The following is a 12,510-nucleotide window of genomic DNA, read 5'->3' as shown; positions in this document are numbered from 1 at the left end:
TATTTTTCAGACAGTAGAATTTTTTCTGAGAATTTTTCACATAGTATTTTTAATTTTATTGTTTTCTTTTAATTTGTGTGTTAGTTATTTACTCCTATAGGGAGGTTTTCCTAACACAACCAACACCTAAATATTATCTTTTTAACCGATCATAAATTTTGTCTCTTATTAATGTATTGATGATTAAGAAAAAAAAGTTTGAAGATGTATTCCCATATTATTTTTTATGAAAATTATTAATACTATTTAACTAATTATTTTTTAATAGAAATTAACATTATAAATTTAAATACAGGAAGTAAATTAGTGGAGATTAAAGTGGAATGGAGCCCGGTGTCTCGTAAAGACAGCACGTGTGCAGCACTCTCTTTCTTCGTTAATGGGAGCTGAAATTCGCTGTTCGGTTTACCTTCATTCTTCTGACGTCAAATAATTAAAATAATCATGAATTTAACCCCATTTATCTTTTTAATTTTATTTTTACTTTTACGCTTTCCAGCAGAAGTTAGATACAGTGCGACGCAAATCCAACGTAATGGTGGACCCTTTCCGCAGTAAATCACATTCGTCCACGTGTACCGCCTATCCTACTTTGTTGTCTAGACGTCTAAGTATAATTGTATCTCACCTTTCTGTTGGGTCCCACGCATCCCGATGACCCGATCCTGACAAAAGTAACAAATTTAAAATTAAAGTAGATTTATTAATTTTAAGTTTAATGAATAATTGTTTTTAGAATAACTAATTTTAAGTTGATGTACACCAAAAATAAGCCTATACTACTGGAAGTTATAATTTGACTTTTTCACATTATATATTGTCAAAATGTATGAAACATAGATACTTGAAATGAAGGTTTTTTTTATTAATAAAAAAGGAAAAAGAATTTCAAATACGTTTATCCCTTCCAGCGAGATAAAAAAAAAAAAAAAAATTGACACTGAACTAAATTTTAAGCCCAAAATCCATAGCTCGTTTAATTTCATTATTATTACAATTACAATCACATTTAGTTCAAAAGAAAAATAACTAAAAAAACAATAAAACAACTAAAAATAATAAGAGAAATAAAACAAAAACCCTAAAATCATTTCCTCAACTGGATAGCTTCTATTCCTCTCAACAAGTTGCACCCGACCAAACAAATAAATCTCAAAATCCACCAAATATCCTATCCCGTCTATGTTTCTTAAGTCAAAATAGCAATAATAATAATAATAATTTTAATTATGTATGACTTTGATGTTTAAAACTTTTAAAGGATAAAAAATCAATTTATACCCCTAATCTTTAAAGGTTGTATAAATATGTAAACTTATAATTGTATCAATTAAATCATAGACTTTTATAAACTAGTCAAAAAATACATACAATGCACGTAAAATCTTGTAGTTCTAATTATTTTTTAAAATAGCGATTTTTTAACATATAATAAATAAAAATATTATACCATTTTATTTCGTTACCATCAACTTTTAAAAGTCAGATCATGTAACAATTTTATTTTAATGTTCTCATGTTATTGTCCTTTTTTTTAAAAAAAAAAAAATCTAATATTTAGCACAAAGAGAGAAATTTTATTATAGTAATTAAATTATCGTATTAATATGTTAATATTCTAGTATTGTATATAATACAACAATTTTCATTTTATTTTTTTTAAGAATGTAAATGTAAGTATTTATTTTTTTCCTTTTACGCGTACATCTCACATATATATTGGAATAATTAATGCACCAATTTGATGCATGTACCTCCACCCTAAATAGATGTATTCAATTGACATCTATTGTATCCGATCTCAAAAAATGTCATCTCGTTTAACATTATTTGCACTTATTCGACCTAAGGCTTGATTTTTTAAATATATAAAATTATCTTGTAAACTAAAAATTGGAAAAGTCACTTCCCCTGGTTTTCAAACAAACATATACACTCAAAAAGTCACAACCACTCAAGATTTGGCAATATGAAAATTCATGAAAAATGTAAGAGCAAAAGGGGCGTGTAAAGATTCTTCCTACATAGTCACTTTTTAACATAGTAAAGATAAAGATAAAGATGATACAATTTATACTCTTAATCACAATTTGTTGTTTTGTAAAACTGATATTTGAAGAACTTTACACAAGTTTGATAATCAAATACATGGATGATTTTCAACTATAATGGTAATGGGAGGTTTAAATTGATTGATTTATAAAAATTTAGAAGTTTAATTAACTCAAATCATAAATTTCACACGATATTAGTTGAACAACATTTTGCAAGGAGAGGGTATAAATTGATATACTTGAAAAAGTTCAAGGTTTAAATTTATACAATTATTATTTCCATTTTAATTAATGCAACTCAAAAATTCATGCGTAAATTGATATTTGTCTAAATTTTAAATTTTGAAACAACAAAACAATAAAATCATACATATGTGCATGTTAAAGTTTTATTTTAGGGTGTGTTTGGAATACATTTTCAAGTGTTTAATTTAAAAAATAAGTCATTTTAGAAAAAAACTGAACTGTTCGACAACCACGAAGTATTTTTAATAATTTATGTAAAAAATATTTAAATAAAAATGAGGTTTTTGAAAAATAGTTTTTCTTAAGTCAATTTAAACGAGTCCTTAATCAACTTACGTTAAATTCTAGTTTATGAATATACTTTAAAACGTCGAATTCTACCCTACATATTTTCAATAGGTTTTAAATTAGCAATAGTTTATTGTTGATTTTTCAAAATTTTTTTTATCATGGATTAGTCATTTCACAATAAAATTTTGGAAAATCTTTACATATTACATTTTCTTAAATTAAATTTAAGATTTATTGGAAGCTAAAGCATTATTTTTTTAAAAAAAAAATAAATTAAACAAATTAAAAAAATTAAACAAATTAGAAGGATCAAAATGGTATTTACTCGTGGCTCTATAAATTCACACATATATATATTTTAATAATAACAGAATCAGTGGAGCTCGCAGGAGAGAGAGAGAGAGCGCTCATTCGACTGAGTCCAATCTCTCACATCAATTTATTCCATTTCGCGATTGATTATTGAATAGAAGAATTGTTAATAATAATAATACCCATCCTTCTTTCTTGCTTACTTTACTTTCTCTGCCTCAGTTTCTTGCCCTTCTGCTTTCTTCAAGCTCTCAAATGCCTTCAATGGCTTCAAGAACGAGAGAATTCTGACTCTTCTTTCCAATCTTTTCTCCACGCTCGGGAAAATGGACGCCAAGCTTCTCCTCCTGCTTCTTCTCTTTCTTTTCGACGTCTCCTTTGCGCAGATGCCAGGCATTTACTCCATCTCTGTTATTCCGGTTTCTACAATGATTATCCATGCTTTATTTCACTCTATACTCGTTTTAGACTATAACTTTTATGTCTCGAGGGTTATGGAGCTATGCGGTTGTTGGTTTCTCTGTTTTTGTCAAGTTTTGTATGGCGTCATCTCCGATTCTTCAGTTTTCACTATTTCCGGTCTGCTAAAATGACTGTTGCTGTGTTTGTTAGATTCTGATTCGTTGTCTCTGAAGAATGAATTTTAGATGTTTTAGATTCTATCGCTACCGTCACCATTACCTAAACTTTGGTTTTAGATGATAAGTGTCGTTTTCCATTCATGAACTTTGACCGAACGTATTCAAAAGAATACATTCGATTGCGGAAAGAACGTGATGGTATTTATGTACTATAGATTCTTTATGGTCTTTGATTGTTTTGTTGGAGATATTTTGATCTTTATATCTTGGACTCAGTGTTGACTAACTTGATAATTTGTACTGCGTGGTTTATTAATATTTAATGTTGAAGTGATATTTAATTGTTCCTCCTTCCCTTTGAACATTCATGTGATAATATTTTTTTTTAAAATTTCTTCATTTTATTTTATTTTTTGATTTGATTGTCGTTTTATGAAGCCACAGAGCTTTTCTTACCATGTTGACTCTCAATATGAAATATAGATATCGAATTAATCACATGGTTGAGTATTTACTTCGAATCTAAAGTGTTCTGTATATTGTGTGTGGACCGTGGAGTAGGTTTTGTAAGTTTGGACTGTGGAGGTCAAGAAAGTTTCACTGATGATATCGGTCTTGAGTGGGTTCCAGATACTCAAGTTCTTTTTGGAGAAGCAATTAACATTTCTGTTGCAAATGAGACAAGAAAGCAATATATGACTTTAAGACACTTCCCTGCTGATTCTAGGAAGTACTGCTACGCACTCAATGTCACTACTAGAACACGTTACCTTCTCAGAACAACATTTTTGTATGGTAACTTTGACAATAACAATGTGTATCCGAAATTTGACATTTCCCTTGGGGCAACTCACTGGTCAACAATTGTCATATCTGACGCCAACACTATCGAGGTTCGAGAGCTCATATTTCTGGCTTCAACTCCTACTGTAAGCATTTGTTTGTCAAATGCTACAACTGGACAGCCATTCATATCCACGCTTGAGCTCCGACAATTTAATGGCTCTATCTATTATACTGAATTTGAGGATCGGTTTTACCTGCGTGTCTCAGCAAGGATTAATTTTGGAGCAGATTCCGAAGCTCCAGTAAGGTCAGTCAGCATGAGTAGTATCGTTGCTTTCTCATATACTCATGTAGTCATATAACTGTAGGAATAGGTCCATAAGCAGCCAACAGTAAATAAGTAAATCAATAAGTAACTGAATTTTTTTACCAATCTTTGTTGGGCCACTATTGTGGTACTTCTTAGGATACTTTTATGATGTTTGAAAAAACAATTATAAAAATAATATGAAACCAACATGTCAGGTATCCTGATGATCCGTTTGACCGGATATGGGAGTCGGACTCTGTGAGAAAAGCAAATTACCTTGTTGATGTTGCTGCTGGTACAGAAAAAGTTTCCACCAAATTACCAATAGATGTAGATAGAGATGAAAGACCACCTCAAAAAGTAATGCAGACAGCTGTAGTTGGCAGAAATGGTTCATTAACTTACCGGTTAAATTTGGATGGTTTTCCTGGCTTTGGATGGGCAGTTACCTACTTTGCAGAAATTGAAGACTTGGGTCCAAGTGATACAAGAAAATTCAGGCTTGTACTTCCCGGAATGCCTGATATCAGCAAACCTGTAGTCAATATTGAAGAAAATGCTCAAGGAAAATTTCGGCTTTATGAGCCTGGTTTTACCAACTTAACCTTGCCTTTTGTATTATCTTTTCGGTTTGGGAAAACATCAGATTCTTCATTTGGACCTCTGTTAAATGCTATGGAGATTAACAAATATCTTGAAAAAAGTGATGGTTCTCTAGATGGTAAACCTAAATTCAAATTGATTTTAAATTTAAACTCTTGAATGTTATATATTTATCGTTTATGTCCTATAATGTATTAACATTTATCTTGGCTGATCTATTATGTTTGATATTGGAACATGTGAACTTCAGGAGCAGTTATTGCTAGTGTAATTTCAAAATTTTCATCTTCAGATTGGGATGAAGGTGGTGATCCATGCATGCCAGTTCCTTGGTCATGGCTGCAATGTAACTCTGATCCACGGCCAAGAATAGTTAAAATGTAAAAGTTGTTACTATTGCTGCCATTTTTCAAGCCTATTTATGCTTACGTATATTTGATCATTCTAGTTACTCTATCTACCTTTGGCACTTTGTTAGTTCATTGTCCAAAAAGAATTTGACGGGGAACATCCCTACAGACCTTGCAAAGTTGAGCGGTTTAGTTGAATTGTAAGTTCCATTTTACATTTAACTTTTTTCTTGGTTGTCCAATGGTCTTTTTTTCCATTCTACATCCATAAAGGCTGTTGTGTCTTTTGATTTCACCCTCTGTTTTTGGCTTCTATGCAGATGGCTTGATGGAAATTCATTTGTTGGTCCTATTCCCGATTTTACTGGATGCGTGGACTTGAAAATCCTGTAATCTCTAATGACTTCATTTCTATCTCATAATCTGTTGAAGGTTTTTTAAGCTGACTGAGAGATCTTTGCTTTTTTAGCCATCTTGAGAACAACCAGTTGACAGGAGAGCTGCCTTCCTCTTTAGCAAATCTACCAAATTTACGTGAGCTGTAAGTATCATGGATAATGGCGTTGCATTCTGTATTCCAGAATGAATATTGACGCAAATGTCAAGGATTTTTTGCTATATATTTGAGTTGTCTTCTTTGTAATATTTGACAGAGTTTACATTTGTAAATCCATTTTCCAAGTGAGCTGTCTGACATATTTCATGTATCTGATGTTTGTAGGTATGTGCAGAATAACATGCTATCTGGAACAGTGCCCTCTGGTCTTCTCAATAAAAACCTAGTCTTTGAGTGAGTATCAGTTTCGATACTTGGTTTATATGTCTGTTTGTGTATATATATATATTGTGCTAATATTTGAAACCATTTGCTTTCCTTGAAAAGAGATTCTACCTACCTGCATATTGTTTTTTTCAGGTGAATTCTTGTATGTTATGCTGAAATGTTGTCTGTGGAAATAGTAGAAATATATGATAAATAAATATCTATATGTGAATTTACTTTGTTTCAGATAGTAAATTATTCCTAGTCTGCAATATATGGTCGTAGTTATTTATCCAAATGGCTAAATCCTTACCCTTTGTATAACCTCCAACTATTTTAGTTTTTGGGCAAGTTCATTACTCTCGATACTTGCCTTCACTATGTGCTCTCGTTCATTTACAGCTACTCTAGGAATATTAATCTTCACGAAGGGGGAAAAAAGAACCACGTTTATATCATTGTGGGTTCAGTAATTGGTGCTGTTGTCCTGCTGTTGGCTACTGTGGTATCTTGCTATTTCTTGCATAAAGGAAGAAAAAGATATCATGAACAAGGTACATGCAGAAACCTTTCCCTTTCAAGATCATGAGTTGATTTGACATGGTTATCTTTTTAATCAAAATTAATTTACCAGATCTACTTGAAGGATCCTTGGCTGTACAAAGATTTGCCTCTTCAAAGGGTGATGCCCCCAAGGAAACCGCACATTGCTTCAGTGTTAATGAAATTGTAGAAGCAACGAAAGATTTTGAAAGAAAAATTGGGTCTGGAGGTTTTGGTGTTGTATACTACGGGAAATTAAATGATGGAAAAGAAATTGCAGTTAAAGTTTTGACTAGTAATTCCTTCCAGGGAAGGCGAGAATTTGCAAATGAGGTAATATTCGTATAACTGATCTTCTATTCTATTCAGTATTTTCCGTTCAAAGATACTTTAATGTATGGCGCAGTATGGGTTGTGTTGGCCAGTTCCATAATACTTTCTTATATCATTTTGTTCTTTTTCTTTTATGTCAATAATGTGGTAGAAAACACATGCATGGAGAGGATCATGTGGGGCTGACTAAATTGCGAGTCTTGTGGCTGATGAGCTATAAGATGTTGGGGCAAGGTTAAGCTAAATATTTGTGCACAACCATTTGGGAGAAGTTTTAGTGGGGTCTACTACTAGTGCTATAAGGAATGAGAGAAAGAGTCTAGGGAGTGTAGGTTGTCGGGAAAAGATAAAACAAACCTTCAAACGTGGGAGAAAACAAATCCTGAAAATTTTGCGATTTTGTGTCTTCCCCTATTGAATCAAAGTATGCTTTATTTATTTATTTTTACTTTTTTAATCTTGAATTCTAATCAATTTAGAGTTCTATCTCGGAAGAAGCTAGAGAATTAGACTCAGGATTGGATGTGGTAACAGTAGAGAAAAACATACTGCATTACTAGAAGGAATGAATCAGCTACTATGACAGCAAAACGACTTGGAAAATTTTGAACACCTTTACACAAAAACAATCCTAGGAAGGGTAAGACAGTCAATCAGGTGTAAAGTGGAAAAGTTGGGTCATCAAATGAGTTTACTAAAGAGAGGCAAGTGTGGGGAATTGTTTATGAGAGTGGACTCAAGAAAGAGGTCACTATGGCGACTCAATTGTGAGAAAGGCAGGAGTTGCTGTAATCTGACAGAATCAATATTTCTCAGGTTTAGCAGTTCCTTATGGTTAGTTACATGATCAAAGAGGTGAAGATGAAATTGAAGATCCTAAGCTAGACTGGAGATTCTTTACTTGGCTAGTACCAGTGGAGTAATAGTCGATGTCCAACTCAAACATGGCCAATATGCTAAATGGTGCTCATCACATGATGCCCTACTTCACAAAAAGGGATGTCATATGAAAGTTTCTTAGCTCTCAAATAAGAAGTGGGTGTTAAAAAATATTGGTGTTAGTATGAAATAGTCGTGGAAGCAGTGCCTAATATCCCTAATTTGGTACAATGACCATCTTGTGAGCTTCTCAAGTTATGACTGCGGTTAGGGTCTAGTCAGTGGAGTTTAGGACCAGGGTTTGTGTATTGAATGAAGGTATATAGAGTAAATGCTTGTGGGGCATAGTCTTGGTCCAGTAGTTTGAGTGACGACAATGACCTGACCCGATGGCTCTGGTGGTGTGGTAGGACATGCTAGCTAGCAGGTGAGAAGGGTGAAATGAAAAGGATACGGTCACGTCAATCTTTGTGAGGGCACACTAGGCATTGATGGATGCTTAATTCTAATGTAGACGTGAGAAGGGGTTAGGGGTGGAAAATCGATTAGGTGTCTACAAGGCTCTGCGTCATTATTTAAAAAATTGAAGTTGGGAATGGAAAACAATTCTCCCAATCTTTTTTTACCCTTCCTGGGTTAGGGATCGGAATTTACCTTGACCCTGCCCCAACCTAAAAAATTTTCAAGGAAAGGAGCATGGAAACTCATTTATCCTTGATGACTTGAAATTCCAGTTAAATTGAGCGAGATCTTCTGATGGGCAGAGCACTAGAGGGACATGAAGTTTAAGGCGAGGGAGTTGGTTTCCATTTGTTTAGCAGGCCACAAGCAATAATCCCTATCAACTGATTACCTCAAATCGTTGGTGAAGAACATTACGAAGCTGCGCAAAGAATTAAACAAACCTTACAACATTACAAAGAACTGCAGGACATTATAGCTATCCTTGGGTTAATGAGAAGCTTGCTTCTTTCACTTCTATATCTTTAATATTTCACAACTTAAACCAGCAAGAAAGGTCTGGTTTTCAGCCTAGCCCTTTATGTCTGCTGCTGAGTCATAAGTCGGATCTCAACTTGTTGTGGAGGCTATGTTAGGAGTTCATCTTGTGCCTGATCATAATTCTCAAGATTTAGTGGTCCTTGTACAGTGGGAAAGGTTAGCATCATCATCATGGGAGAACCTTGAATTGTGAAACTAACACCTTCCTATTTTCCACCTTGGACAAGGTGAAAGTTTTGGCTGTAGGTATAGATAGAAGCATAAGCATCCACACGTTCAATTTGTATATACAAGGATATACTGGTGGCTCTTAAGTGTAGGGAGAAGGCAAGCTAATCATTCGAGTAAAACTGTCCAGGAGAATGCTTAATCAGTCCTTGGTCTTCATAAGGGACGAGAGAGGGAGCCAAGAGAGGGATCCAAAAGGTCTGGTGTTGAGAGCACCTGACCTTTTGGATTGTTTGGCCATTGTGCTCCTATCCTTTCCCGTCTAAATCAAATATAATCAGCTGTTCTTCATCTATATACTTTTATCATAATGCAATGCACCGACAATGGACATGAGAGAGAGAGAGAGAGAGAGAGAGAGAGAGAGAGAGAATACATTGCAGAGCTGTAGAGTTCAAAATTAGAAGAAAATGTTCATGCAAATAAAATCATCCCATGTGTAACTTTTCACTCTCAACATGGACAAATTGAACTTTTATTCGTCTACTCCCTTTTTTATTTTGTTGCATTGAGTGGATTGGTACTAGGTAAATCCTAATCACATTAGAAATTGATATTTGTGGCTGATGGATGACAATTGGTTATGAAGGTGACTCTTCTTTCAAGAATTCATCACAGAAATCTTGTACAATTTCTGGGATATAGCCAAGAACAAGACAGAAGTATGCTTGTGTATGAGTTCATGCATAATGGAACTCTCAAAGAACATCTTTATGGTAAGCCCACATGTTATTTTTGCAGAGAAAAATGCAGGTTCTGAAGGCAATTAGCTTCTTGTTTGTGTACACAGGTCCACTAACACGGGAAAAAACTATCAGTTGGATAAAGCGCCTCGAGATTGCTGAAGATGCTGCTAGAGGTTTGAATAAAAGCTATGTGCATCTTGTTTTGCCCCGTGTATGGAAGAATCTTCCTTGAATATTTTCCTGAACACATTCTGCTTGTTATGTTTTCAGGGATCGAATACCTTCACACAGGCTGTATTCCAGCAATTATTCATAGGGACTTGAAAAGCAGTAATATTCTTCTTGATAGGCACATGAAAGCAAAGGTTTCAGACTTTGGTCTTTCGAAGCTTGCAGTGGATGGGGTCTCCCACGTTTCCAGCATCGTTCGGGGAACTGTAGGATATTTAGATCCAGAGTAAGTTTCTTCCCCTTTTCTTGAGAATTTATATATATTTCCTGAGGTAAAGTTATATGGCTATAATATATATAGAAAATATACACACACACACACTGTCAACATACCACTACAAACTTCTGGATCCTTTTGAGCAAACGTAATTCTGAATAATCCTTTTTGGTATTGTGGTCGTTATCTATCACTCACCTAATTAATATTGTTTCTAGTTGGTTGCTAAAAATTATCGTAACGTGCTTTTCTTGTTTCATTATTTTACTATCAGGTATTATATCTCTCAGCAGTTAACAGACAAGAGCGATGTATATAGCTTTGGCGTTATTCTTCTCGAGTTGATATCTGGTCAAGAAGCTATATCTAATGTTAACTTTGGTGTTAATTGCCGCAACATCGTTCAATGGGTGAGTCTAGATTCCTTTAACAAAAGTACAAACTACAACATATTATGGTACTTAGCCAATAAGTCAGATTTAAATTCTTTACTATAAGAAATCTTTAGATTCTGTTAATGAGAAGGAAAGAGAAATTTTTATCCTATCCCCCATCTGTGCTATATGCTCATGAAATATAATTTGAATTATGAATGGCGCTCATTGATTGATCATAATGCACAGGCGAAATTACACATTGAGAGTGGGGACATTCAAGGGATCATCGATCCATCACTGCACAATGAATATGATATTCAATCGATGTGGAAAATCGCAGAGAAAGCGTTGATGTGTGTCCAGCCACATGGGCACCTGAGGCCGTCCATATCTGAAGTGCTGAAGGAGATACAGGATTCAATTTTGATTGAAAGGGAAGCTACTGCAACTAGAGAAGGTAACTCTGATGACATGTCTAGAAACTCAGTCCATTCTATGAATATGGGATCTCTTGATTTGTGTGGAAATGAAAACTATGTGTCGTTTGACGAATCCATTGCTCGACCTACTGCAAGGTAGGTAGCTGGTTATATTGTACAAACACATCATTTTTTTAGGAACAAAAATTTGCATTCTTTTTGGTTGCAGTTAGGTCAAAGTTTGTCAATGGTGTCCCCATATTTTGCCACTCTTATTACACCTCTTAAAAAGAGATGAAATGGTTAGCTAGTTGTAAATTCTTGAACAGCTTATTTTTGCTAGAGTTGTCATTGAGTACTCCATTTGTTCAACACTGTTAAATTCTATCAAGTCTACCCCCTACTTATTTGTGCTTTTGACCTGGAGTGATTTCAAAGTGCTTTGAAAGAAATTGATAAGCATTAGCCTGTAATGCTTCTTTGGGTCCAATAGCTTGTTAGAGAAATACCTGCGAATACGTTTGGGAGATAGTTAAAATCATTTTTGTCATATTTAAACTCATTTGAATTTTGATGGTATGATATGAAAGTCATATTTAAAAGTGATAATCAAATGTCAAAACAAATTTTATGTTCCTTTTACCAAAAAGGAAAAAAAAAAAAAATCAATTGTTAAAGCAATTTTTTTAACGTCTAAAAATATGTTTAAGAGTGATTTTAAACATTTAAAAATCACTTTCAAACATATCTTAAACTAAAAAGTACTTTTTGTTTTATCAAATGTTAGAGCTTTTTTCAAATAAAGGAAAATGACAAATAGAAACCACTCCCAACCTCACTTTTATTTAGAGTTGTTTTTAAAAGAAAGGAAAACAAGCCAACTTCTTTATAAATATAGCAAAATGACACTATTTATTAGTGATAGAGCACGGTCTATCAATTTTATCATTCAAAACAATTACCGTATTATTTATGTTCAAATATAATAGTAAGTTAAATTGTAAATTTAACACCCATGATTTGGAAGAAGTTAGAATTTAGTGTTCCTATGATTTGATAAAATCAAATTATAAGGATTATTTGTGAGATTTTAGACTAAATTCTAACTTCTAAAGGATATGAGAGTAATTTTGTACTTTTAAGGTAATAATATTATAGTAGTCCATTAAAATAATATACCCATTAAAAGAATTCTCGAGTTAAAAAGTGTAGAATTCCAATCTCTTGATTCTTGTATTTGCTATGGTGAGATGATTATGGGTGGAAATCTGACACTTTTGTAATAAGTGAAAGGTAGAT

The 12,510-nt window shown here is 33.5% G+C and overlaps 1 protein-coding gene across 1 annotated transcript; it reads left to right on the top strand.

Annotated features, from left to right (window-relative positions):
• The first annotated feature begins 2,925 nt into the window (after positions 1-2,925).
• On the top strand, positions 2,926-11,628 carry LOC120090470 (Leucine-rich repeat protein kinase family protein). Its single transcript, XM_039048163.2, has 15 exons — positions 2,926-3,296; positions 4,046-4,577; positions 4,796-5,301; positions 5,434-5,563; positions 5,662-5,733; positions 5,854-5,922; positions 6,003-6,074; positions 6,255-6,323; positions 6,699-6,850; positions 6,931-7,172; positions 9,871-9,997; positions 10,072-10,140; positions 10,238-10,424; positions 10,690-10,825; positions 11,039-11,628. Exons 1-15 carry the CDS (start codon positions 3,230-3,232, stop codon positions 11,369-11,371), a joined length of 2,763 nt encoding a protein of 920 aa, XP_038904091.1. The 5' UTR covers positions 2,926-3,229; the 3' UTR covers positions 11,372-11,628.
• The last annotated feature ends 882 nt before the right edge of the window (positions 11,629-12,510 follow it).

Source organism: Benincasa hispida, chromosome 11 (assembly GCF_027475165.1).
Source record: "Benincasa hispida cultivar pf3 chromosome 11, pf3_genome.v1.1, whole genome shotgun sequence".
In the NCBI taxonomy this organism is placed as follows: domain Eukaryota; kingdom Viridiplantae; phylum Streptophyta; class Magnoliopsida; order Cucurbitales; family Cucurbitaceae; genus Benincasa; species Benincasa hispida.
This window is presented reverse-complemented; position numbering and strand designations above follow the sequence as displayed.

What these genes read in the sequence shown, in the direction of transcription:
- LOC120090470 (XM_039048163.2), top strand. Translation starts at nt 3,230, where the DNA reads ATGGACGCCAAGCTTCTCCTCCTGCTTCTTCTCTTTCTTTTCGACGTC. An exon ending in CTACCAAATTTACGTGAGCT is followed by an intron (nt 6,075 to 6,254) that starts GTAAGTATCATG and finishes TGATGTTTGTAG; the next exon opens with GTATGTGCAGAATAACATGC. An exon ending in GCCGCAACATCGTTCAATGG is followed by an intron (nt 10,826 to 11,038) that starts GTGAGTCTAGAT and finishes CATAATGCACAG; the next exon opens with GCGAAATTACACATTGAGAG.